Raw genomic sequence first — 27,575 nt, 5'->3', positions numbered from 1 at the left:
ATGGGGTTATTCAGAAGTTTTCTCTTCCTCTTAGTCCTATCCCTGCTGCAGGAGTCCAATGCTTCCCTGGTTCAGCTGAATAACAATGGCTATGAAGGAGTTATCATTGCTATAGACCCTGCTGTGCCAGAAGATGAAAAAATAATTGAACAGATAAAGGTAAGGAAGAAATGGGATTTCTCTGTATAAATTGTGGAGTAGAAAAAAAACTTACTAGCTAATAATTGTTATGGAAACTTCTGAACGCTCCAGGAAGTTTAAAAGCAGCATGATGCAGTGAAGACAATGCTGGAATGGCAATGGGGATTGAAGGTTCTAAATGGGGTTCTACCCTGTGTCACCATAAGGTCAAAGAGAAGGCACAGGTTTCCCTGATCCTAAGTCTCTTCATCAGTAAATGAGCAGTTGGACTCGTCCATTCTTTAAGCAGTTATTTATTGAATGTTTATAGCATGTCAGGGGGAGACAACAGTGAATAAAAAAGCCCCTGCCCTCATGCAGTGTACATTCTTTTCAGATGGTATAGATAATAAAAACATGTAAATCTATATCAGATCAGATGGTAGTAGTTGCTACGGAGTAAAATAAATCAGCAAAGGGGGATAGGTAATGTTGGTGGGCCTGGAGTAGGGGGAGAATGTGGGTTACTGTTTAATGTCAGGTAGTCAGGAAGGGCCTCGCTGTTGATGTGACATCTGAGCAGAGACCTGAGATGAGTGAGGGAAGAGTCCAATGAAAACCTGGGGGAGGGAACAGCAGGCACAGCGGGATGGAGGTGAGGGCATGCTGGATGTGACCAAGGAAATAAGTGTGAATGAGCAGAAGGAAGGCTGGGGAGAGCTGAAGTTGGAGAGGTAGGAAGGCCCAGACCACCGGAAAGACTTTTTGAGCTTTTACTCTGAGTGCAATGGGAATCCATGAAAGGACTCTGAACATAGGAGGGGTGTGCTCTCTTGTGCATATTCTGGGATCACTCTGACTGCAGTGTTGAGGAAACTCTGTAGAGGGTTTCCACTTGTCACTCATCCTGTATAAGCTCTGTTGCAGCAGAGAGAGGCAGAGAGACACTGGGTAGGAAGCTGTTGCAGGTGAGAAGGGACCGTGACTAGGAACAGGGCTGCTGTGGTAGAAATCATTCAAGTGGGTGATTCTGAAAATATTCGGAGGGTATCATAGACTAAGTTGATGATAGTTTAGATGTGTGTCGGGTGTAGGTGTGAGGAGGGAAAGATAGAAGTCACAGAAGATTCCAAGGGTTTTAGAAGGATGGAATTATCGTCAATTAAGAGGAAGACCGTAAGTGGAGAAAATTTGGCAGTTGGGAGATCAGGAGTTAGTTTTGGACATTTTGAATTCGAGGTGCTTATTAGCTATCCATGTAGATGGACAGAGGAATCTGAATTCAGGGGAATAATCTGGGGGAGATAAAAATTTGGGAGTCATCAGTGTGTAGAAGAGATTTAAAGCCATGAGAATAAATGAGTTCACTAGCAAGTGCGGGTGGAGAAGAGAGAGTCTCCAGGACTGAACCAAGGACTCTGACTTCTAAAGTTTCTTCCAACTATAACATTCCACGTAATAAAGAGATTGGTGTCACAGCCGTGTAAATTATCCCCCCATCCCTGACATTTACTGATTCCTTACAATTCCTCCAATTAGAATTCCTCCACTACTGTGTCCTTACACTCACTGTTTTGGCCTTCTGCATGGGTGTTGTTATCCACCAGAAGCTGATGGGCATGACCTGAGTGGTGAGCAGGCGATTCTGTGGCTGCCATTTATCACTCATTCTGTAGAAACTCTTGTAGCTAGTGGTGTTCACTTATTGATACTTTTTGAATTCCAGGGGAAGGTAAAGAATCCTTTACTCAAGGACACAGGCTTGAAGAGCAGTTAATATAGCTGATTCTGACTGATGGCTTCTTAGTGTTCAGGGACAGCTTATTAGTTTCAAAATTTTCTGAACCTCTGAAATCAGTATTTGGAAGAATTATCTGTAGAGGCAGAAATATTGTTAATATGGTCCTCTGCTGAACACTATAAGTAAAGATTCAACTGTTAAGACATGCCTAGGGCCGGTCCCATGGCTTAGCGGTTAAGTGCGCGCGCTCCGCTGCTGGCGGCCCAGGTTCGGATCCCGGGCACGCACAGACGCACCGCTTCTCCGGCCATGCTGAGGCCGCGACCCACATACAGCAACTAGAAGGATGTGAAACTATGATGTACAACTATCTACTGGGGCTTTGCGGGAAAAAAAATAATAAATAAAATTAAAAAAAAAAATACATGCCTGGATTACACAATGATTCTTGACAGTCTCCCAGCCCTCTACAAAGTCATTGCATTTATATTATTAAGCCATCATGTGAAACACTGTCATCCATATTATACAGAAGAGAAAAATGGATTTTAGAGAAGTGAAGTGATTTTTCCAACGTCACATTTAGTAGCACAATCAAAGCTGAGAGCCAGCGCCAGGGTTTTGAAGATTGACAGACCTGGGTTTGAGTTCCGCCTTGTATAAATGATTGAAATCACTCGTTTTTCTAACTAGTGAACCAACTTATAGACATAAACCTATTCCTGGGGTACCAGCTGACCGTAATAAGTTTATGCTGAATTAACGATTAATTTATGACCTGAGACGTCACTTGTCAACTTTCCTTACTCCTTTTATTTATGTGTTTTTTTGGTTTGAAAGTACTTATTTTTGGAAACATTGATGTCTTAATCTTCTTTGATCCAACTAGGATATTATAGGAATTCTGAGAAGGAATTTAGAAGGAATGTTACAGGAATTCTGCTTAGAAAACCTCTGAGAAGCATTATTAGCCACCCTAGTATATCCCAGGGGATCACAGTCATCTGATATAGGGTCTGTGAAATCCCTCCATGACCTGAGAACATTCCACTACCCAAGGGAGTTGCAGAGAGCTATGGAAACAACAAAGAAAATGGAATCCCTTGGAGTTGTACAAAGCACAGCCCACACAACGGCATGCAGCAACCCGACTTTTCCAATCAGTACCACAATTCAAACACCATATACACTTTCATATCACAGCCACAGAGAGAGCCATCACTTCAAGCAGAGGGTAACTGGTTGAGATCTTAATAACCCAAAACAAAAAAAGAGGAGAGGCATCCTTAGGAAACAGAGAATTCTTTCCCTAAGAGACATTCTTTCATCTGCTTTAGGCCAGTGATGAAGTAACCTCCTATCTACGTGAGGAGACCTCTGAAGCCCTTTTTCTAGCCAGTCTGCTGGGCCTTCAGTTCTCTGTACTCTGGCTTCTGATTGATCCCACGGCTCTGAACCCAGTTTACTGATCTCCTCAGTACATTAGAGTCAGTACACTGGACTGTCTTCAAGAAAATACGGTAGAGCCTCGGAATTCCTGAAGTACAGTTCTGTTGTGGGCTTATGGTAGGTCAGGAAGCACCATGGAGGACAGGAGCCTGCCAAGAAGAAAACGTCACTGTTGACTGGGATGCTGGCAGAAAGATGAAGAGGTTGACACCATCATCCAGCACCCAGGATCCCTCAATTATTCAGTGGGTTTGATCATGTAGAATAAGACACTTTCACCCATCTATTTCCCCCAGTAGACAGTAAGCTCTAGGCAGGGACTATTTCTCTTATTAATCATTGCATCTCAGGGTTCAGGATACTGAAAAATATAAGGTGATATTATTTTCAGCTTGTTGGCAGAGCAATAAGCTCTGCCTATGATCACAAAGCTCTGCCTCTCCTATGAATTTTTCCGTCACCCTACTCCACAGGATCCCAACCCAGCTGCCTCTCCTCAGGGGGTGGGATTATAATGAAAATCCTCTCCTATGCCCCATCCCTACAGACTGTTCTCAGCTTGCATCAGCTATGGCTGTTCTCTACTAGGACTCTATAAACGTAATGATATCAACCAGTTTTATGACTGCCTATGTGTAGAGTACTTGAAAACTCATTTCATGCTTATGCCGACATTAAGGATAGGTTGTAATAGTCCATTTAAGAGATGAGGGAACTGAGTTTCAGGGCGTTAAATAAATTGGCCAAGCTCTCTCACCCAGAAAGTGCTGATGCCAGTATTGGAACAAAGTAGATGACACTAAAGTCTATGCCTTTATCATTTTATACAGTTTCTCTTAACGCCAAACACAAGCATTTGGCTTTTGATGAAGGATCGTTGAAGACTCAACCTTTAATGTGGAGGATGAAGCTATAATTTTGGACCGACAGGTGGCTGAGTTGGAATTGTGAGGCAGAGCCCCTGCTCTTCAGTCAGTTGCCTTTTCTATCTACTCTTAAGTTGGGAAATGCCTGTGATGAACCCCTGTCATTTAGTCCACTGTCACGTGGCCATCCTCACATATATTTTTCCTTTTATAATAGGACATGGTGACTACAGCATCTACTTACCTCTTTGAAGCCACAGAAAAAAGATTCTTTTTCAAAAATGTATCAATATTAATTCCTGAGAATTGGAAGGAAAACTCTGAATACAAGAGGCCAAAACATGAAAGCTATGAACACGTAAGAGTTAAAAACCTTCTCTTCAAAATTATGTTTTCTGCTGCCTCTCGGTTTGGGAGCAGACTGATCATTTCAGAATTTTTCGGGCTAAATGGTATCATTTCTGTTTCTGACATCTTAAAGATCTTTTTAAACATTCTCAGGCTGATGTTTTAGTTGCACCACCTACCCTCCCAGGTAGAGATGACCCATACACCAAGCAGTTCACAGCCTGTGAAGAAAAAGGAGAATATATTCATTTCACCCCCGACTTTGTACTTGGAAAAAAACAAAATGAATATGGACCATCAGGTAGGAATTTTGGCTAAAACACATATTTTGCAATGCTTCGAACAAGCAGCTTTGTATCCAGGTTAATGTTCAAGCCTTGGAGCCAGAGTCTCTACGTTCAAATCCTGACTCCCCTACTTATCAGCTGTGTGTGACCTTGGACAAGTGACCTAGCCTCTCTGTCCTTATTTCCTGTACAATGGTGAATAGAGGAGTTCCTGCCTTATAGGATTGCTGTGAACATTAAATTAGGTAATCCACATAACTGCAGTCCGTACATGTCTACAGAAACGAGAATAAAGGGCAGCAATATTAAATGATTTCTTTCGGCATACTTTTTAGATTTTAATTTCCCAGTTCTCCACAGCTGGATATTAATCAATCATATGCTGCCCCTATGGAAGGCAGATGCCTGGAAAGCTGGAAAGCCAAGATGCCAGCTCCTGGCCAAGAGAAAACACTCATTGGCTGTTAGTTGCTGATATTATTATTTAATCTATTATTCAATAAATTATTATTATTTGGTTGAACCAGATGAACATGTCCTTAAGTGATCATTTTCATGTATAAAATGACAGTTTCATCTAGTCCCATCTATAAGTTAAGATCACTGGTTCAAACGAACTAAAGTATATTATTTTTCATATAAAATGCAAATCATTGTTAAAGGAGGGCCCAATTCACGTGTCAGTAGTCAATGAAAACTTCCTGAATCTGCATACTCCAGATTCTCCCTCTTCCACTGCCCTTTCAATGGGCATACATTAAGTCTCTTGTCTCTGTCAAACACTCAACTAGCCCTGGTCCTCATCATTACCTGGACCTGTTCTCCCCCCAATCTTGAAAGCTCCATCATCTCATCCTATCCCAAACTCACCTCTCCCCAATACTTTAGCCTGACTATGTTTGTTCTCCTTGGCATCTCTAATCCCTTGCACCCTTCTAGCTATACTTTCTTTCCTACGTGGCATGTCCAGAAAGTCAGTCAGTTCAATTACAAGTATCTATAGCTCAACTCCCTCACCACTCTTATCCTTATGTTTCCTTCAACTTGCCAAGTCCTCTGTACTGAGTTTCCAGACACTTTCCTTTCTCTCCTGTTAATACGTTCCAAGAAAACATATGTGAAAGAAACTACAAAACCAATTGGTATCAATACAAAAACACGTTTTCCAAGCTCAGGGAAGCATTCAAAGCTATTCAACAATATTTCTGCTTGACTTTTCTCAGCCTCCTTTCTCATTCCCCATAGTAGCTGTTCTAAAACTTCTACCATTTTTCTGAAGATCTCTAGTCACTCTTTTCAATCCCAGCAATCAACAGATGCCTTGATTGAGAAAATAAAGGCCCTGACCTTCTTCTTCTCTACTTCCAAACTCACGTCCACCTTCATGTCTTCCCACCTCCACCTGTCTTAGAAGAGGAGGATTTGCTCCAGTTTTTAAAGCCGACGTCCCCACTTGAGCTCTTGTTCTTTTCCCATACCCCCGACCTCAACCCAGTCCCATAACTGCCAGTTTCCCCCTCCCTCTTAAACAGGTGTTTCTGCCATAACGTGACCCACATGTTTGTGAAAAAACTCACATTCTGCAAAACAATACCCTAAAAACAACAAGGCTTTTTGGAGAAATAGTATTAAGAAGAGAATCCCCAAGTCTATGCAATTTGTAATAAAAATGATAACAACAACAATAACAGGTACCTGGGAAGATCATTTGGACCACCTGGACAGCAGCCCAGTGTGGCTGGATGCTGCCATCATAGCAGATATTAAAAGTACACACACACACATACACACACAGAGGAAATGCTTTTAGAAATGAGAATAGGACTGGTGGGAACTGAGACAGTGATATAGATGGAAATGGAATTCTAAGTCAGAGGACCTGCTTTTTTAAAAAATAAAAATTGTAGCGATATAAGGTCTATATCATAATGATTTGATGTACACATACCTAGTGAAATGATTACTAAAGTCAAGCTAATTACCATACCACCTCTTCACATAGCTACCTTTGTGTGTGTGTGTGTGTGTGTGTGTGTGTGTGTGTGTGTGTGTGTGGTATGCTGTGGCGGTGGCCCACATACAAAATAGAGGAAGCTTGGCAACAGATGTTAGCTCAGGGCGAATCTTCCTCAGCAAAAAATAAATAAATAAAAAGGGAGCCACAGATGCAGGCAGTTTTAAACTTTCTTAAAATTCTCGAAATTATATTGCAGTAGCTAATATGAGGGGTTTTCCTTCTTACAGAAGGTGATAATTCCACGCTCACTAATCTAGCTCCATTTACCTAAGAAACCTTAAACCAGTGTTCTGAAAGTTTAACGTGCAGAGGAATGACTTAGGGATCTTGTTAATATGCAGATTCTGATTCAGTAGGTCTAGAATAGGTCCCAGATTCTGCATATCTCGTTAGCTCCCAGGTGATGCTGATGCCTCTGGTCCGAGGAACATATTTTGAGTAACAGGGATTTCAATAAGCAACACGACTTTTGCATAATGCTGACATTTTCCCCCTATTTTCAGATCTCGTGAGTTAATCTGAGTTAGAGAAACACACATTGCAGCAGAATAGACTACATTTCCAACTTCTCCTTCTCCATTACTATTTCCTCTGAAGTTTTTACTAATATTGCTAAAACAAAAATTCCACTTGTTTCTTCCTTGTCCTTTTCAAGCTTGGATTTACCTTTTTTCTTCCATTCACTCTAAAATTCTTAGGAAAACAATTTTTTATTCTGACTCCCTCTCTCTAAGTTTATCCTAGTCAAAGACTGTATCTTACTCATCTTTATATTTCCTAGTACCCACTATAGTGCTGAATATATATGATTAATAATAATTGTTTTCTTATAATTAATGCTTATATGTGCTAAGTATTATAAATTAATCACTTCATTTAGTCACCCCAACAAGATTATATATGGTCTATCACAGTGTTTTCCTATCTTTTTTTTATTATCAACCTCCTAAGGAGCATTTATAGACATTTTTTAACTAATCACACCCTCATGAAATTTCAATACCGCAGATATATTGTATATCGGTTTGTGTTGTTGGTAGGAGTGAATGTTGGAGAGGAAAAACCACTGTAATATCTAAGACTTTTTGCCCTCCAGGAACCAAAACCCCAAAGTCCAGTGTATTCAGCCCATAGCATATATATTTAATAAATGTTTTGTTGATTTAACATGTGGAATAAAAAGATAATATACTATAAAATATAACATAATATAATGCAATGTAATGTAATATACTTTTTTATAAACAAAAATATAAATGTTGGCAGTTATCTAACAACTAAATATAAATATTTTTTGGTTGAAAAAAGTTTCCTAAAATATTTGAGGGACAAATTTTGTCACTTGAATTACGATCATGTATTTGGAATATTTTCCCACAGGTAGATTGTTTGTCCACGAGTGGGCCCATCTCCGCTGGGGAGTGTTTGACGAGTACAATGAAGATGAGCCTTACTACAGTGCTAAGTCAAAAAAAATTGAAGCAACAAGGCATGACCATTTAAACTTTCTTAAATTACTTCAGGCTGTAACTTCTTATTTTTCTTAGTTTGATTTCTTTCAAAAGCCAGTCATTCATTTTTGTCCCAATGCACATAACAGACACTATATCACTAAACAGTGCTTTTCTCGTTTTTTTAGAAAATGTACCTTAAAGTAGGTGGCTGTCCATTTAAAATACACATAACTTTAAGAGCATTTGGTGGCCAATTTGACATATTTTTTTTTGTGAGGAAGATCAGCCCTGAGCTAACATCCACGCCAATCCTCCTCTTTTTGCTGAGGAAGACTGGCCCTGAGCTAACATCCATGCCGATCTTCCTCCACTTTATATGGGATGCCACCACAGCATGGCCTGACGAGCAGTGCGTCGGTGCGCGCCCGGGATCCGAACCTGGGCCACCAGCAGTGGAGTGTGGACACTTAACTGCTACACCACAGGGCCGGCCCCCAATTTGACATATCTTTATACCCCTCTACCATAGATGCCAGAACTCATTCACACTGAAGTTCTTCTCTGTAGAAAAGGATTTACTAGAGGAGAGGAGATCAAAGTGATTTATACTACACCAGAATGAAAAGAAACAATGGTTAGAAGTAGTGGCAAGTGTGGGCTGAGTAAGAACTCAGCCAGCTTCAAAGAGCCAAACAGGAATTTCTTGAGTTTATAAAGTTCATTTTAAAATACCAATCTAACGTCACAATTAATAATAGACAATCCTCTTGGTTCTGAGATCGAGAGAGCAGAATGTTTGGGGGGGAATTGATCTAAAATTGGGTGCCACCAGCTTAATCAATCTTAGATGCTCTGCTGGGGCTGAGGACTTATCAAAAATGTACAAACTGAAAAATAAACGATTTCAGTCAAGGCCCTTCCTCGGCCACATTGAACCAAGTTTGAGGATACATATTTTAAAGAGTGTTACGTTGATTACATCTGTACATCATATTCTTCTAAATGTCTAGTCTCTGCTGCAGAATATTCTTCATGATTGTTACAGATAATATCATTATGTTCATTGAGTTTAGGGCAAGAGAAGCATACGTATATGTAGGAGACTCCCTAAATGACTGAATGAAATCTAGTCATCGCTTCTTGAATTTGAACTGGAAACACATTGTAAAGATGGGATATATTCACATCCAGCATATTTGTTCTAATCACTGCCACCTGTGGCCAATTCCATGCAAAAAAACATATGTCTAAAATGCCCCCACCGTTTGTTGCTCTACTCTCCTAGGTAGTACCTCAGTCTTTCCTTCAAACCAAGTTTCACTTTGGATAAAAATGCTCCTTGAATAATCAAAACACGTGTAGCTATGCCACATCTCATTCTTTTGGGGATATCCTTTTGAACAAAAATCTACAAAGAACCTTAAGCTAAGTTGGTACCAAGAGCAACTGGTTTCACAGTTGCCTTGTGCAGTTGCCTGTAGAGCATTTACCATCACAAGGCCACCAGGAGAGATGTTTGGAAAAGGGGAGCCTCTAACCGTTAGTGTAAGCAGGACAGCAGGAGCTTTAATCCCAGCAGAGAACTCAGCCATTGCGTATACTGGAGACCCCACTTAAAATTTCCCTCGCAATTTCTCAAAAAACAGATAACTGCTCTCGTAGGAACCCTTAAATTTTGCTGTCAAAATAGGATGTGTGGTACATAAATAAGAATAAAAACCTTGATATGAAGGTCATTATTAAAAACCTTAATACAAAGACACTTAAGATTTTTTAAAAATTTCAACTGTTAGGTTGCCTCAAAGACTAACTGTCACATATTTGCAGGTGTTCCACAGGTATTACTGGTATAAATAGGGTTCATAAGTGTCAAGGAAACAGCTGTGTAACCAGAGCATGCAGAACTGATTCTAAGACAAAACTGTATGAAAAAGAGTGTCAATTCTTCCCTGATAAAGATCAAACTGAAAAAGCATCCATAATGTTTATGCAAGGGATTGATTCTGTAAGTATATCAATCATCACTTCAGACTGTATATTTATAATCAAAGGACACATTATCATGTTTATAAAATACCTGTGCAAGTGACCTGAGAGATTAGATGTATTAATATAGAGTTCTTTGAACATTGAATGGCACACGGTATGCACTCAACTAGTGTTACCTGTTATTACTATTATTGAAAATCCACGTTACTATTATATGACTCCTCAGTGAGTCAATTTCATTCCATAAACAACATATTTTGGGAATAGATTTTTAATTTTTTTCAGATTTGTAGTTGAGTTTTTAAAGTCATTATGTATAAAAAAAATTTTTCATTTTATTAACCTTTTAGGTTGTTGAATTCTGTAATGAAAAAAACCATAACCGAGAAGCCCCAAGCCTACAAAACAAAATGTGCAATTCCAGAAGCATATGGGAGGTCATTAGCAACTCTGAGGATTTTAAAAACACAATATCTATGGTGGCACCACCCCCTCCACCTGTCTTCTCATTGCTGAAGATCAGTCAAAGAATTGCATGCTTAGTTCTTGATAAGTCTGGAAGCATGGCGGTAAGTTTGTGAGCCCATTTCTCTTGGATGTATGGACAGGGAGGTGATTGAGCCTAAGAACACTGAACGCTACCTGCACCTGGGTTATTCTAAATTGTATGATGGCGGAAGTACCATCACTTCATGTGATCACGACTTCAAGAGGGGCAGTGAATACTGTAATCAAAGAACAATGGCAATAGAGTTAAAAAGATGTAACTCAAGAGTCTCTGTTTTTCCAGGAAATGGAAGCTTTATTAAGGAGGACTTTTAGGTCCTTTAGTAAAGCTTTAGTTAGAAGATCAGAACTAGAGATTGAAATATAAAAATGTTTTCTAGGTACTGGCCTGGTGGCGTAGCGCTTAAGTTCGCGTGCTCTGCTTTGGCGCCCCGGGGTTCGTAGGTTAGGATTCCGGGTCTGGACTGACGCACCACCCATCAAGCCATGCTGTGGTAGCATCCCGTATCAAGCAGAGGAAGATGGGCTTGGATGTTAGCCCAGGGCCAATCTTCCTCAGCAAAAAGAGGAGGATTGGCAACGGATGTTAGCTCAGGGCTAATCTTCCTCAAAAAAAAAAAAAAAAGTTTCTAACCTTGCCCTCGTTGTCTACTGGAAATAATTGACAGACACGAAGAAAGCATGGATTAGGGGCTTCTGAACTCCATTTCTAGTTAAGGGACAAGATCAACCAGGATAATTCTTAATATGGTTTTATCTTATTTTCAACATCTATATAAATGACCTCTTTATGCTCAAAGACACAGACAAAAGCATCTCCATAATGAAGATATGGCCAGATTCAGCCATTCATTCCTTCTACTATCATTCACTGAATGGTAGGCATTGTGCTAGGTTCTAGGAATAGAAGCCCATATCCTTGAAGGGTTCATAGTTCAATAGAAAAAATTTTCTCTCCCTTCCTCATCACCTGCTTAACTCACATATATTCTTCAAAATTTGGTAGAGGCACCCATTTCCTCCAGGAGGAGATGGGCTAGGCCTCTAGGCTGACTTAAAGGCTCTTCTACTGGTCTCTGACAATGTTCTGTGCAAACTTCTATCACTATAAATTATATTGAAATTACACACTTCTCTCCCACTGGACTGGAGCTCCACTAGGACTTGGAAGCATGTTCTCTAGGAACCATGTCTCTAGGACTTGGAAACAGTGTCTTATTCATCTTCGCATCCCTTTTGCCTAGAACACGGTTTATCACATATAGGCACTCAATAAATAACTGTTGAAATGAAAGGACTACAAACAAGCAGATATAATGTGGATAAGGTACTCAAAGAATGCCACATTTGAGGCAGAACAGAGCATGCTGAAGTTAGGAACAATGTCTCCAACAAATGGGAGGTTAAGCGGCTACTGAAAAGGGCAGAAGATGATAGAGCTGAATGAAATAATCCACAGTAGCACAGAGTTTCAGAAACAGCATCTGAGTGCCAGACACCAGCACATGGAAGCGTTCTAGGAAGTGTCCCTGAGGAGAGACGACATTCCTGATTGGGAGAAGATGAGCAGCCTCCCCTAGACAAGGTGCAGGTAGAGCCAAGTATAAAGGTAAAATAAAGTAGTAAAGAGAGCCCTCAAAGATGGGGATGTGGGAGGAGCTTCTCACTGTGATTTGGTTCTAGGGAGTTCAGAGGGAAATTTGGGCATGTGTTGGGGGAGGTACCACAGATCAGCTAGTGTTGAGGGACTGGAAAAGACAAATGTATGAAGATGCTCAGATCGTGAGCATTCACCTAGGAAACAGAGATGTGAGTCTTAATGAGTTATCAAAGAACTAATTCCAATTAATCCATTGGTGGGGAAGTGGTGGGGAGAGGTAGGAGCAGGAAAGGAAATGGGGGAGGAAGGGACTTGGCCTCTCAGAATTTAGCTGCAGTTTGAGTAAGCTTTGTCTCTTGGGTAGTCTAGTCCCCAGTGGATGAGCAGATTTCAGTATCTAGTTGGAGTCCCTGGTAATCTGGTTAGGTATGGTAGGATCTGGGGCGTGGTTTCATCTCAACGCAACCAACAGATGATCCCAAGAGTAATCACGCAGACCCTCACATGTGAGTCATCACCCTCCAATTCCAACCCACCACCTACCCTACCCTCCTCCTCTAATTTGGGTGGTTAGCCATCAACAATCAGCCATAGTTAAAAGCCTGTGTTCTGGGGCTGGCCCAGTGATGTATCGGTTAATTTCCTGCACTCCACTTCAGCGGCCTGAGGTTCACAGGTTTGGATCCCAGGTGCAGACCTACGCACTGCTTATCAAGCCATGCTGTGGCAGGCATCCCACATATAAAGTGGAGGAAGATGGGCACGGATGTTAGCCCAGGGCCAATCTTCCTCAGCAAAAAGAGGAGGATTGGCAACAGATGTTAGCTCAGGGCTAATCTTCCTCACCAAAAAAAAAGAACCTGTATTCTTGACAATACCTTATGTGTTCCATAATACACATAACTCTATTTTTTAATTTTTATCAATTAAAAAAAGTAATTGCTTTCTTTAATAACGCCAATTACTATTGATAGAAAATTCTTAACAGCAAATTCTATTCATTCATTTTATGTGATCTGCCATTATTTTCCAGTTGAAAACCATTTAGGTTTTTTTCTTGTCCTTTTTTACTCAGGGTTATAATCGCCTAAATCGAATGAATCAAGCAGCAAAACATTTCCTGCTTCAGACCATTGAAAACGGATCCTGGGTGGGGATGGTGCACTTTGATAGTAAAGCCGAGGTTAAAAGTAATTTAATCCAAATACTAAGCAGCAACGAAAGAAACAAGCTCCTGGAGAGTTTACCTACAGTAGCTTCTGGAGGAACTTCCATCTGCAGCGGAATTAGATCAGCATTTCAGGTGAAAATCATACTGCAAATATAATTGTTATTTTTTATTATTAGGACATTTGTATGTTAAATGCTGCTGCACATACTTGCTCCCTGTTTTTCACGTAACTAATCCTAAGACGCACGGGACTAAGCCCACAGAAAAAAATTCACTCAATAATTTTTTAATGGATCAGTAAATCAACAAATAAACTAATAAGTGAATAAATGACTATTAAAATGCCACTAGAGTACAAGCCCAATGAGGGGAGGGACTTTGTCTGTCTTGATACCATGCAATAGTCAGTGCTCAAAAAGTGATAAATAGATAAGTGTGCTTGGGCAGCAAAAGTCATGAGATTTTAATGCAATGAAGCAAGCTATATGGTATGACTCCGCTTTGGGCCAATCCTGATTTCAGTTTCTGTGACATTCAGTTAGAGAAAACTGATGTTTGTCTATTAAAGTAGATGTGGCAGGGACTGTTAGTCAGAGTTGGGGTAAGAAGACTATTCAGAACATGAGTCTGACATCAGAGCACTGGCTCTGCTACTTACTAGCTATGGGATCTTAGACAAAATTTCAGTCTCTTTGGACTCTCAGGGCCTTATTTCTAAAATATAGAAAACAAGAATGCCCACCTCCTAGGACTATTATGAGGATTAAATGAAATGATATATTTACATACTCCGAACCATATCTATTATACTATATAGTAAATATATAATTCACCATAACTATTATTATGAATCTTCTTTTTATCCAAATGATCATCTTGAGCTCATAATTAATGTCATTTATGTCATTTTCCTGCTAAGGAATCTTCACTGTCCCCTCAGGGTCTATAAAATTGAATCTGAATTCTTCAGTCTGATGTTGTTCGAGTCTCTCACCCCTCAATAAAATTGCCCTCACCTCTCTTGCCAGCTTTTTTCTCAGTTCTCCCGTCCTGACACTCTATGCACCAATCAACTTACTGCACACATTGCTCTCCAAGACACGGTGTACTAGCAGCCTGCGTACCTTTGTCCATGCATTCCTCTGCCTAAAATGTTTCCTTCTTTCCATCTTTGCATGTTAAAGTTCTACCAAGTCTCAAAACTCCTTGCTCCTTGGTGTAGCTTTTCCTGCTACTCTTACCCCTCTTGAATCCCCCTCTTGTATGAATAGCATGGCATTTCACTGTAGCTTTCTAACCTGAAGTCCTGGGTTCAAACTCCAATGATCACTTATGAGCTTTGTGACCCTAAGCATGATTCTTCACCTCTCTAGTCTTTAATTACCTCATCAGTAAAATGGGCCAATGAAAGCTAGCACATAAGACTGATCATGTTTTAAGTTATTCAGCATATGTTTATTGTAGGGAGTAGGGGGAAAACATATAATATAATTTAATTTATTCAACATATATTTATGTGCTAAGCAAAGCTTCTTTGCCCTTGTGCTGCATACTATTTCAGTGGGGAACAGATCATGCATCCATCCATCCATCCATCAATCAATAAATTTAAAACAACAATAATTGAAGATTGTGGACGTAGTGTTGTGAAGGAACCAAACAGAGGGATGTCATAGAGTAACTGGGAAAAGAGGGGCACTGCCTACTTTAGGTAGAGAGGCCACTGGGACTCTCTCTGTAGGGTGACATTTAAGCTAAGATTTGAAGGATGACAAGGGGCCAGCGGTTCAGGGAGAAAGGAAAGTGCAAAGTCCCTTGGGAAAGAGGTGGAAAAGAACTGGATTATTCTAAGAAAAGGTAAGGGCTAGTGACACTGGAGTTTGGCAAATGAGCGGGTATGAAATGTGGTTGGCAGGTAAACATGGCTAGTTTTTTCAAAGTTTCAAAAAATATGATAAGAGGTTTGTATTTTATTTTAAGCACAACAGAAAGCTACTGAAGGGTTTTAAGCATCAGAGACTGATAATCAATTTACGATTTAGGAGGATGACTCTGGTTGCCGCATATAAAATAAATTGTAGGAAGTAGAGTGGCAGCAGGTTGTGATCCAGGGATGGGTTGGGAGTTTGGACTTGGCTTAAATTACACAGTGTGTAAAACACACTTAACACCGAGCAAGTATTCAGTAAATGGTAGCAGTGTAATATTGCTTTGTTTCTCTTGAACTATAGAATAGGTAAGCTGCGTCTTTGTCACTCATCTCTATGTCTCCCCAGTTTCTCACCCTATTCTCAATAGATATTTTTAAATTTAATTCGATTCTTTCCATGAATGCAGCAACCATGTAGTTCCTGCTGAATCTCCAGCAGCCAGGTAAGTGACTAACACATTGTAAGTAGTCAGTGAAGAAACTAATACAAGGAAGGGAGAGGTGAAGCAGACAGAACACTACTTCATCTTTAAATCCTCATTTTGCATTCAGATGTGTAGAGGGAATGTGACGGGGATGCTGTATAAATGACGTAAATGTATAAAAGCATTTCATATTTTTCAATATGATTTTAATGCATGTCAGAGCATATTTCACATATATTACAATATACATAATAGTCGTTCTTTGCCTCAAAACATTGAAAAATTGAAACGAGGCTAGTCATTTTCTTCCCTGACACCTGCTTTATTAGGAATTTCTACATTCCAAATCCTCTTCGGCAAATCTACACACACCTCCACTCCAAGTCCATGAAAGCCACTGATAATCTGTCATTTGTTTCCTCTTGGCTTGGACTCAGTTTCTCAAAATGGTGTACCAAGAAGCCACTACCAATTAAATCTTTCAGGGAAGATGAAATAGAGTAGCTATCGTGGGGCAAATTCTCTTTATCCTCTCTTACTGGTGCCTAGATCCAGAACTCTGAGTTTCCAACAGTCTGGTTTTATAGGAAATGGATTCAAACCACAAATAGAACTCAATCTCACTAAATATAATTCATGTATTCTCTGAACACTTACCAATATTCTTAAGTTTGTGCTTGTTACCAATAGAGGTTTAATAAGTTATATAACAAGATTCCTAACCTTGTCCTGCTTAAAACTTTCTATATCTTTTATTTATAAATATACTGAGGGTTTCCTGATTTGGAATCAGTTAAGTTATTTTTAATATTGAGCTGGATTCTTAATGCATCTAGCTATATATGCCACAGACTATACACAGAAGGCTTGTCAGAAAGCAGTCTGGTCAAAGAGCAGAGAAATATTTAATGCCACATTCTACAATTATATTTTCTGTGTCTTGTTGACATGAGCTCCCCAGAATGAGATGTCACTGTCATTTAACTCAGCTGGGGTTTTCCACAGCCCTGCTCTTATATAAGTTCATTTGAGCAAACATGCCCTACAGCAGATGACAGAAAATAAAAAGTCACACTTACATTCCCCCAGGGCTGGCTTATTGCAGATTCTATTATTTTAAAACAGAAGCTATCTCTTCCTTTCTGCACACTTTTGTTTGTTTTCTCAGTGCATTTCTTCTAATCTCCCATAAGTCTTTGATCTAGGAACACTTATAGTTACACTCTGATTATATTTGCAGGTAATTAGAGAAATATCCTCCGAAATAGATGGATCTGAAATTGTGCTGCTGACCGATGGGGAGGATAACACTGCAGGGAGCTGTGTTGAGGAAGTGAAACAAAGTGGGGCCATCATTCATTTCATTGCTCTGGGACCATCTGCTGATGCAGCAGTCACAGAGATGAGCACCATAACAGGTAAAATATGACCTATATAGTCTAGTCCTTTGATAGCAAGGCGTAGGTGTAGGGCTGACAATCAGCAACTTCTCTCAAGCTCTTGCTCTGCAGGTGCTGTGCCAAGAGCTTGGGACCAGAGTTAAACCAGACCTGATCTCTGTTCTCAAGGTGCTCACAGTCCAGCTGGCTGCAGAGACAAATAAAACTGCTAATCAGATAGCATAATCAGATAACATTCCGGGCCGCCCCGTAGTCTATCGGTTAAGTGCACGCACTCCGCTGCTGGCGGCCCGGGTTCGGATCCCGGGCGCGCACCGACGCACCGCTTCTCCGGCCATGCTGGGGCCGCGTCCCACATACGGCAACTGGAAGGATGTGCCACTATGACATACAACTATCTACTGGGGCTTTGGGGGAAAAAAGGAGGAAGATTGGCAATAGATGTTAGCTCAGAGCCGGTCTTCCTCAGCAAAAAGAGGAGGATTAGCATGGATGTTAGCTCAGGGCTGACCTTCCTCACAAAAAAAAAAAAAAAAAAAAAGATAACATTCCTCCACAACAAAAGGAATATATAGGAAGAAAGCATCAGGTGAGCAGAGGAAGCTATTAATTCTCCCAGGGTTGTACAGAGTCAGGGAAAGAAAGCTTGAGAGACAAGGCGACTTCTGAGCTGGGCCTTGAACGAGGTGTTGAGTTTCTCTGGAAGGAGAAGGGGTGAGAGAAGATGATCAGGTCATGAGCCAAAAGATCATGTTGGGATGACAATGCAAGGCACATGAAGAGATAGTGGGAAATCCGGGAGATCAGAGCACAGGCTACTAGGTGGGGGAGATAAGATTAACTGAAGCTCAGGCTAAATAAATCTAAATAACAACAAAGTTTCTAGATTAACTACATGTGATGAAAAAGGACTAAATGTTTTCAGTGCCTTCTTAAACATGGTAGAAAATACATAATTTATAACATTATCAATATCAATTATTGTATTGAGTTGACTTCTAACGTTACCAAATACATACTTGCTTTTTAATGCTTAGTTGTACAAACTGCTTCAGTTTCAAAGTACTTTCATGGCCAGTGTAAAATTTATTTCTATCCCAACTATCTCCCTCCAGAGTAGTGCTTTTTTGAACTTGTCTCTCTCACTTACTGTTTTTCTATCTCCTCATTGCCAGCTATTGTCAGGATAACTCAATATAGCAGCTCCTTAACCTTTCCGATTTTCTGATTCTGATCTACTCTGGCTGGAAAATCTAAAAGCCAACATTGTTAGAACTATATCTTAAGTAAAAGTGATTAATTCCCCTAAAGGGCTGTGTGAAGTCTGTGAGCTTTAATCACGGAATTGTAACATCTTCTTTCGTATTCTATGATTATTTGATGCATTTCAACCAGCTATGATTTCTATAAGTGAGGTATAAAGGTCACTTACACTTTCTGGTTATGAGACTTTGAAGTTAACATTTCAGAGTTAATCTTTACGCCTATCTGATTTTGATCTGTTTTAATAATCCATGCTGAAACTGATTTTGTTGATCCTGTTACCTTACCAATCACTAAAATGTGATAAGTACTTATTTTCTAAAAAGCAACAGTCAATGTATTTACATTTTGGAGGAAGCCATTTTTTTGCTTCAGATGAAGCCCAGAACAATGGCCTCATTGACGCTTTCGCAGCCCTTGTGTCAGGAAACGCAGATCTCTCCCAGCAGTCTCTTCAGGTCAGAGTTCACACTCCTTAGGTATTTGTGTTTGCATTTAGCCATAACCAAGAAAAATAATTTGGTTGTTATAAGTTTTGAGTTCTATATTTTTCTCAAAGTAAATGTTTAATTAAAGTCAAATTGCAGTCTGAAATGCGAATTATTCTTTAGACATGACCAAAGTAAGTCGTGAAATAGCAAACATCTTTTTCTTTTTCTTTTCCCATAAATGTCAACACAGCCTATTTACTTCAAAGCACTTTTGCAAAATTCTGTTTCTATCCATATCCATTCCCACCAAGGCTAGATCATGTCACTTTATGCCAAAACTTCCTTCTTCCATCTTCCAGTTCATCAAGTCACTGCCTACATTACAACTTGCCAGGATCACCTAAACAAACCTTTTTGCATCTACTCGCCAATAATAAAGAGCACAGAAGTTATAGAATGCAGGGTTAGGATAATACATGCAGATTGGTTATGAGATCTGGTCTGTAGCTTTACCCTACAAGCAGATTAAATATTGGTCTGAGATCTAGCTTGACAGTGTATGGAGAATAAACCAAAGGAGAATAAAGCCCGTTTCTGAGGGTTTCAATTGGATTGACTGAGAGAATGGTGATGGTACTATCTAAAATAGACAAGCAAAGTGGAGAACTGATTTTGAGGATATTATTTTGTGTTCTCTTTTCACTTTAGTAATTGTTAGTGGATAGTGAGACATTGAAATGGAATATTCCAAAGGAATTTAAAATATAAGAGCAGAACATGGGAGATCAGCTAGAAAGGAGACATTTGCCTGCAGGAGGTGCTCAAAGTTTTGAGAATGAACTTTTTAAATGATATGGAAGGAGCAGGAAGAAAGTTTTCTTCCCCTCACTTGAAATGCCTTGTAGGTTCTTAAATAGAGAAGTAACAAAAAGAAAGCAAATTTTTGAAAGATTAATCTGGATTCGTGTACATGATGGGTTGCTAGGTCTTGGGAGAGAATAGTGACCAGTTAGAGGTCTGTTACAATAATCTGAGTAGATGGGAACTTGGATTTGGATGGTGGCAGCTGGAATACAGAGGAAAGGCTGCATCCCACCCTTTACTCAATTATTTTCCCCTAGTACTACTATGTAGCCAAAGCCTGCTAACTTTGTTAGACTTTCCTGATGAGGAGTCTGAAAATGTCACTCACATTCAGGTTTAAGTCAATAATGATAATTTGTCCACTCAAAGACATGTTCACTTAACCTAGGACAGAGATTTTTGTCATTGCAGTGATGTTGCAATGGCAGAATCACTCTCTTCTATCAGCCCTGGTGTGAAGGCAGTTTTGTTTTAGGACTAGGTTGGAGTAGAAGTGGGATTTCCCATCACTCCTGAAATGACACCTCTGTAGGAAGCACCTTCCAGGTCACTGGATAAAGTTGGCTCTCCTTGACTAAGAGTGACTAGCCACAAAGACTTGAAAAACTTTCTTTGAAGCTCCTCTCAGAGAAAGGTCCTATGTTTTACTTCCTCTCTTCTCAGGATTCCAACCTTCAGGGACATCAGTTTGCCCTCTTTCCACTCTTGTTGGACATGTTTACTGTCCGCTGCTACTCACTCTATGATGTGTGAGGAATTATTTCAAGATTTCTCATCAGGAAAATATTCATGAGTGCTTGTCTCATTATTCGCTAGTCCTGGTTTTCTCTCTTGAGGCCATCCCCCCATTACTGTGTTTCTACTCAAATACTCTAGCCACTACCAATAAGTATTTTCTTTTACGTCATCAGGAAAATGGATAAACTGAGGGTAACACACACACACACACACCTTACAGCTAATTTTTCTCTGAGGTTGTAGCTCCCTTTAATGGTAAAGCCTGGGGTGGGTGTTCACAAGACAACTGGGAAAAAATAGTGTGGCCATATCTCCCACTGTAAAACTCATTCTCCTGCTTTAATGCTTTTATTGTACCCTATCCTTTCCTCAGATCCTATATTTCTACACCTTCTGACTGACAACTCTCACATCCCAATCAGCTTTCAGAGAGATCACAAGCCTAAGGTGGTATTCCCTACACAAGCGTGTTCTCAGGCCAGAAATTAAGAACAATATTTAAAAAGTAAAAAGAATAAAAGTATTCTCTTCTCTAGTCACTCATTTTTTAAATATATTTAAACAGCTTGAAAGTACGGGGTTAACACTCAGCAATAACCTCTGGATGAATGGCACTGTAATAATTGATAGCACCGTGGGAAAGGACACATTCTTTCTCATCACGTGGAACAAACAGTCTCCCTTTATTTCTCTCTGGGACCCCAGTGGAACACCTGTGGAAAGTTTCACAGTGGACACAGGTTCCAAAATGGCCTATCTCAATATTCCAGGAACTGCAAAGGTAAGCAATCAGCTTTTAGATCTCCTCACAAATTGGTTTTATAGCTGAAAATACATTATTTAATGTCATAAATATGGGTTCCAATACTTGTATCATCTTCAAAATTAAGATAAAATAGAATGAACTTTCTATGCCTGTATGGTCCTGAGAATTATGATGGCAGGGAAAAGGAGGCTAGGACTTATGCATTAGGAGGCAGGAAGAGAAGGGAAAAAATTAGATAGGCTAAGAATAACTTTGAGGAGGCAGTGTAGGGAGAGTCTGTGCAACTTGGTGTGTAGATAGATAGCTATAGACTCATTCCTTATTAGCACTACCGGATCACAGAATCTGTGGGCTTGGAGGTCAAAGAAAAGGTCTAGACCAAGGCAAACTTTCCAAACTTATTTTTCCCAGCTGAGATTTCACAAAGTTTGAACACTATGCACAGCAATAGTCAGGATGCCCTGTCCAAACTGCCTCAACTCGCGTCCTTTTACCATCAAGAACCTCAAAACCTTGTTTATTATGCAACATCCTTATTATAGCATTGGATAATGGAAACACAACAAATAGCTGGGTCTTGGATACCTACTATATTTCTAATATTTACTGTATTGAATTTTTAGGTGGGTGTTTGGACTTACAGTCTTCAAGCCAAAGAAAACTCAGAAATATTAACTTTAACAGTAAATTCTCGGGCAGCAAATTCTTCTGTGCCTCCAATCACAGTGAATGCTAAAGTGAATAAAGACACAAACAGCTTCCCCAGCCCAATGATTGTTTATGCAGAAATTCTACAAGGGTTTGTACCCGTTCTTGGAGCCAATGTGACTGCTTCCATTGAATCAACTGGTGGAAAAACAGAAGTTTTGCAACTTTTGGATAACGGTGCAGGTAATTCACAGGATTTTATGAATAAGCCTATATTTTCATAACTCAGGCTATGTTACGGGTCCCTGTGGCAGAGTGGGGCAGTAGGACAGTCACCAGAAGAATTGATGCAGATTCTGGATGAACAGTGGGACCAGCAGCAAATTATATGCAGGTAAAACCTACCAAGTGCTTAGTAAGTATCTTGCACATGGTAAGCATTCAATACGTGTTAATTACTGTCATTATTCTTTGTCAACTAGACAACCAATGTCTGTCACCAAACAGGAAGGCCTCATTCAGGAGGTTGAGGACAGCATCAAGAATTCTGAACAAGTCTTTCCTAGGGGGACATTGTCAAGAAAGTTGGCCAGAAAGGGTGAAGGACAAGCAGCCATTTGGGGTTAAGTGGTAGTACTCGGGGCCCTGGCAGGGAAGAGGGGACAGGCAAGAGTACTTCCCAACAGCTGGAACAAAGTGCACATACAGTCCTGGGAACTGAGGCCCAAGGGCAGGCAGAACTGACACGAGAGAGGAGGTGACATCTCCGGTGCATTAGATACCAGGTCTGACTGGCAGGAAACTAGATACAGTGTTGGCCATACTCTGCCTCCTGGTCTGTATGGGTGAGTGGTGCTTTTTCCAGACCCTGGATTCTTCCAGAACTGAGCCTTCTTTTGATAACCGAGTGACCAGATTTTCTATTCGTATCTTTTGCGTTGTCATTAATTCAGTCAATTTATAATCCTATCCTCAGTAGAGCTGGCCCTGTGAAAAATTTAGAAGGTAAAATTGTTCTTTGGCCTACCACAGTGCCTTCATTTGGTATGCCAATATTTTTGTCACCTATCCCCTTCATCTTCCCCATTCTGAACCCCTTCCATACTACATTAAAACTTACCTACAGCTTGCTTCTTTCCTCAAGGTCTTAGCAGATGACTACTTAGCTAATTTGGAATGCCTTTACCTAAGAAGGTATTGGTGATTAACAAGGACTTGGAGCAGGGGTTCTCAAACTTTAGCATGCAAAGGAATTGCCTGGAGGGCTTGTTATAAAACAGAATGCTGGGCTCTCCCCTAGGAGGTCTGAGAAATTTGCATTCCTAGTATGATTCAGAGAGATGCAGATGCTGCTGGTCCAAGGACTTCGTTTTAAGAACCTCTGTCTTAGAGGGTTAAACCCCCTGAGAAATGTGTTTGCAATTTAATGAATAACTTCAGTACCACTGATATCAAGAAATATAATTATAATATGGTATTCATGAGTTCCCCAATGTTTATTCTAATAGTAGATGTAGTTTCCCACTGTCACACCAGTGAGTTAATGAATCATAGAGCAAGAGATGAGGATTAAAAAAAAGACTGGTTGAAGATAAGTCAAAGTAAGTAATCTTTAGGTGACTATAGTGAAAATTAAATCTTATGCAAAGATACTTTTTTTTTAGTAGGAATCTTTTGACTTGAACAGAAAGATGACAAATTATGTGTTTAGATAAAGTAAGAGCTGCAAGCACACAATTTGACTAAGAAATGGTAAGAAAAGTACTATAATAATCTGTATATAAGGTGAAGGTGTTCATTATACATACATAGATATCAGTGGGTGTATATGTGTGTAATATTATACATGTATATTACAAAATAATATATATTATACATATATGTAATATATTCTATATGTATATAAAATAATTCAAGGATATCAATTCAACAAGATACTAGTTGGCAGAGCATGATGCAAATACTCCCCAAGGGGTCAATCCCAAAATATGGAGCCCAGTTGAGGGGTTATGCTCACAAAGGCCATATGTTGGCTTTGAAAATGCATAAATTTCTCTTGTGCTTTACAATAATCATTTATTCCTTCATTTCTACAACAAGGTGCTGATTCTTTCAAGAATGATGGGGTCTACTCCAGATATTTTACAGCTTATTCAGATAATGGCAGAGACAGCTTAAAAGTACGGGCTCACGGAGGAACAAATGCTGCCACCCGGAGCTTAAGGCGTCCACCCAACAGAGCCGCATATATACCAGGCTGGGTAGTGAACGGTGAGTAACTCATGGTGTCTGAAATCTAGTGCTGGCTTGACCACTTGGGAGTTGATATGATTAAAGCTTCAAACATTTTACAACTCAAAGGATAGCTTTTCCCATTTCTGTATTGAAGTTCTCAGCGATATTGGGGTTTGCCTCCAAATTAACCTAAGCTTTGGTACAGTGTCTGGCATGAAGTAAGCACTCAATAAATGTCAGCCATTACTATGTTAGTTTGGAACACCTCACCTATATTGAATAATATACCAAATCTTTAGCTCAGGATGAAGGAAACAGGCTCATATGTTATGTACCTAAGTACAAGCCAGTGGCAGAATTTATCCTTCAGATTACATATGCTGTAAAAGATAGGCAAATGAGTAAACATTTATTTTGAATGTTTTTATTACGTGAAAAAAACAATGTGTAGAGTAAGGTGATGATAAGGATTAAGAATGCATTCTTTCGGGCCGGCTCCGTGGCTTAGCGGTTAAGTGTGCGCGCTCTGATGCTGGCGGCCCGGGGTTCGGATCCCGGGAGCGCCCCGAGGCACCACTTTTCCGTCCAACGTGAGGCCGAGTCCCACGTACAGCAACTAGGAGGATGTGAACCTATGACATACGACTATCTACTGGGGCTTTGGGGGGAAAAAACTGAATAAATAAAAAATCTTTAAAAAGAATGCATTCTTTGTTAACTTTCCCTTGTCTTGCCCCTTGTCTCATGACTTTCAGGGGCCTTCTGTTGGCAACTGGAATGTAACCCAAAGTATTGCTCCTTAGCACTTGCAGCATGGAGGGAGGGAGGGACCTGGCACAAGTGGTTGGAAGGGAACCGGTAGTAATTTTGCCAGGTTTGTTCCCAGCCTGAAGATAATTTGGGAAATAAAGCAATTCCTTTTTTTTTTCAAAAAGGCATATATTGAATTCTATAACATTATTCCCATTCAGTGAAGCCTTATTTCCAAAGCAATTCATTATCTGACTCTATCCTACAATATCCTGGTCAGGACACAAAGGAAAGAATTCTCCCACTAATTGAATGCTTATGACTTTGTCACCAAACTTAGTACAATGTGACTGTGTATATGGGAAAAAAAAGGAGGGAAAGATGTGGGATGGGGAATTCAATTCATTGAGTTCTGAAAATACTGGCTGAGATATCCCCATTAAATACCAGGAAATTTCTAATGCAGGGGAAATTGAAGGGAATCCACCAAGACCTGAAATTGATGAGGATACTCAGACAACCTTGGAGAATTTCAGCAGAATAGCGTCTGGAGGTGCATTTGTGGTTTCAAATGTTTCAACTCTTCCCTTGCCTGACCTGTACCCACCAAGTCAAATCACAGACCTTGAGGCCACATCTGATGGGGATGAGATCAGTCTAACATGGACAGCACCAGGAGATGATTATGATGTTGGAAAAGGTAAGGACGAGGTGGCAAGTGGTGTTGATTACGTGAAAAGTGCTCACTGCAAAAGCAAGAGTGTAAGATGGGTGGGGGAACAGTTTTTAATTGACAGCTCAGGAAAGGATTAATTTTATAATCTGACAGTTCTGAATCAAACATGACACATTTTAACTAGCTCCACTTTTCATAAAGAGAAGCAGCATTTGGCAGAGTTTAAAAAGAAAAATTCAGTTTTTATTGAAGAATTAGTAAGGCTTTGGATATGACTAGAGGCTTGGCATATTGAAACAACATTTTGGGGAGAATGAATAAAAAGGACTTTAATGGGGCCGGCCCAGTGGCATAGCAGTTAAGTTCATGTGCTCTGCTTCGGAGGCCCGGGGTTCGCAGGTTCGGATCCTGGGTGCAGACCTACGAACCCCTCATCAAGACATGCTGAGGTAGTGTCCCACATAGAGCAACTAGAAGGATGTACAACTATGACATACAACTATCTACTGGGTCTTTCGGGAGAAAAAAGGAAAAAAGGAGAAAGATTGGCAACAGATGTTAGCTCAGGACCAATCTTCCTCAAAAAAAAATTAAAATAAAATAAAATAAATTTAAAAAAATATATTTAAAAAAAGGAATTTATTATGGTATGCTCTAGTTTCTAAACTACATATAACTTTTTTTCTTAGTTCAACAATATATCATAAGAACAGGTGGAAGTATCCTGGATCTAAGAGATAATTTTGATGATGCTCTGCAAGTAAACACTACTGATCTGTTACCAAAGGAGGCCAATTCCCAGGAAACCTTTGCATTTAAACCAGGAAATATCTCAGAAGAAAATGCAACCCACATATTCATTGCCATTCAAAGTGTGGATAAAAGCAATTTGACATCAAAAGTATCCAACATTGCACAAGTAGCTTTGTTTACTCCTCAAGCAGATCCTAGTCCTGATGAAACTAGTCCTAGTCCTAATCAAACTAATCCTAGTCCTGATGAAACTAATCCTAGTCCTACTGAAGCTAATCCAAGTCCCACGCCTGAAGAAAATCATACTAGTTCTGCAGTTCACATTTCTTCATTTGTATTGCTAGTGGTTGGGTCTGCAGCAATTATTAGTATTATTTCAAGTACCGCCATCTTATCTTGAACAAGAAAAACAATTTAAGCAGACCTAGAATGAGGTTTTTAAGAATAACAACAAAAGTGAAAGATACTTCTGAATTTTTAAATTCATCCTGTGTGATCACGAACTCATAAAAATAATTTAGGAATGCTAGAAATGATACTTTGATTAAATATAAACATCCAGGGTGTTTGAAAAATTGTAAGTCGATATTAAAATTTAATAGTTTTATTTACACATTATTTTGTTTGTAATAAAAAGTGATAAATAAAGATCCGTTTTAATATTGACACCTATTTGTACTATTTGATACACTAGCTTTCTAGAATGATAATTCAAATTTCATCAAGAAGTTAAAATTGTCTATTTGAGTAATAAAAATATAAGTGTAACAAAGCAAATAATATTTCAGAAAAAATGAATTTGGTCTTGGTACTTTTAAGCATAGATTGATGTTGCTGTATTCACCGAAAGTTGCCAACTATATACTACTATATACAACATGAATAAGGTCATATTTATTGCAATTCATGGATAGAGAAGATACTAGCAAAAAAATCAGGTACCACCTGTCAAACCACAGATTTTCCTTATTTCAGTTCAATATAATCATATACATATCTATGTCTTTTCACTTAAAAAGCCAATCTACCTGTGTACTTTTTCTTTCACTAAAGGAAAGAATTACTGAAGCTACTATCTATTGCTCTTGTTTTCAGATAAACAAAGAAAACTAAAATTTTAAAAACATAATATTTTAATTATCACTCA

General features: G+C 39.6%; 1 protein-coding gene across 1 annotated transcript; it reads left to right on the top strand.

Moving 5' to 3' along the window:
- Positions 1-26,897, top strand: LOC101399017 (calcium-activated chloride channel regulator 4-like). Its single transcript, XM_087420080.1, has 14 exons — positions 1-159; positions 4,394-4,534; positions 4,678-4,825; positions 8,209-8,317; positions 10,110-10,287; positions 10,622-10,840; positions 13,454-13,681; positions 17,145-17,322; positions 18,922-19,025; positions 21,166-21,381; positions 21,990-22,257; positions 24,115-24,285; positions 25,466-25,699; positions 26,365-26,897. The coding sequence occupies exons 1-14, from the start codon at positions 1-3 to the stop codon at positions 26,826-26,828; spliced, it is 2,817 nt and encodes a 938-aa protein (XP_087276206.1). The 3' UTR covers positions 26,829-26,897.
- Positions 26,898-27,575: the final 678 nt, after the last annotated feature.

Source organism: Ceratotherium simum, chromosome 2, assembly GCF_057802395.1.
Source record: "Ceratotherium simum simum isolate JZ-2026a chromosome 2, ASM5780239v1, whole genome shotgun sequence".
Taxonomy (NCBI): Eukaryota; Metazoa; Chordata; class Mammalia; order Perissodactyla; family Rhinocerotidae; genus Ceratotherium; species Ceratotherium simum.
This window is presented reverse-complemented; position numbering and strand designations above follow the sequence as displayed.

Coding starts and splice junctions, on each gene's coding strand:
- LOC101399017 (XM_087420080.1), top strand. CDS start 1: ATGGGGTTATTCAGAAGTTTTCTCTTCCTCTTAGTCCTATCCCTGCTG. Junction 17,323..18,921: donor AGAGATGAGCACCATAACAG/GTAAAATATGAC, acceptor TACATTTTGGAG/GAAGCCATTTTTTTGCTTCA. Junction 24,286..25,465: donor ACCAGGCTGGGTAGTGAACG/GTGAGTAACTCA, acceptor TTTCTAATGCAG/GGGAAATTGAAGGGAATCCA.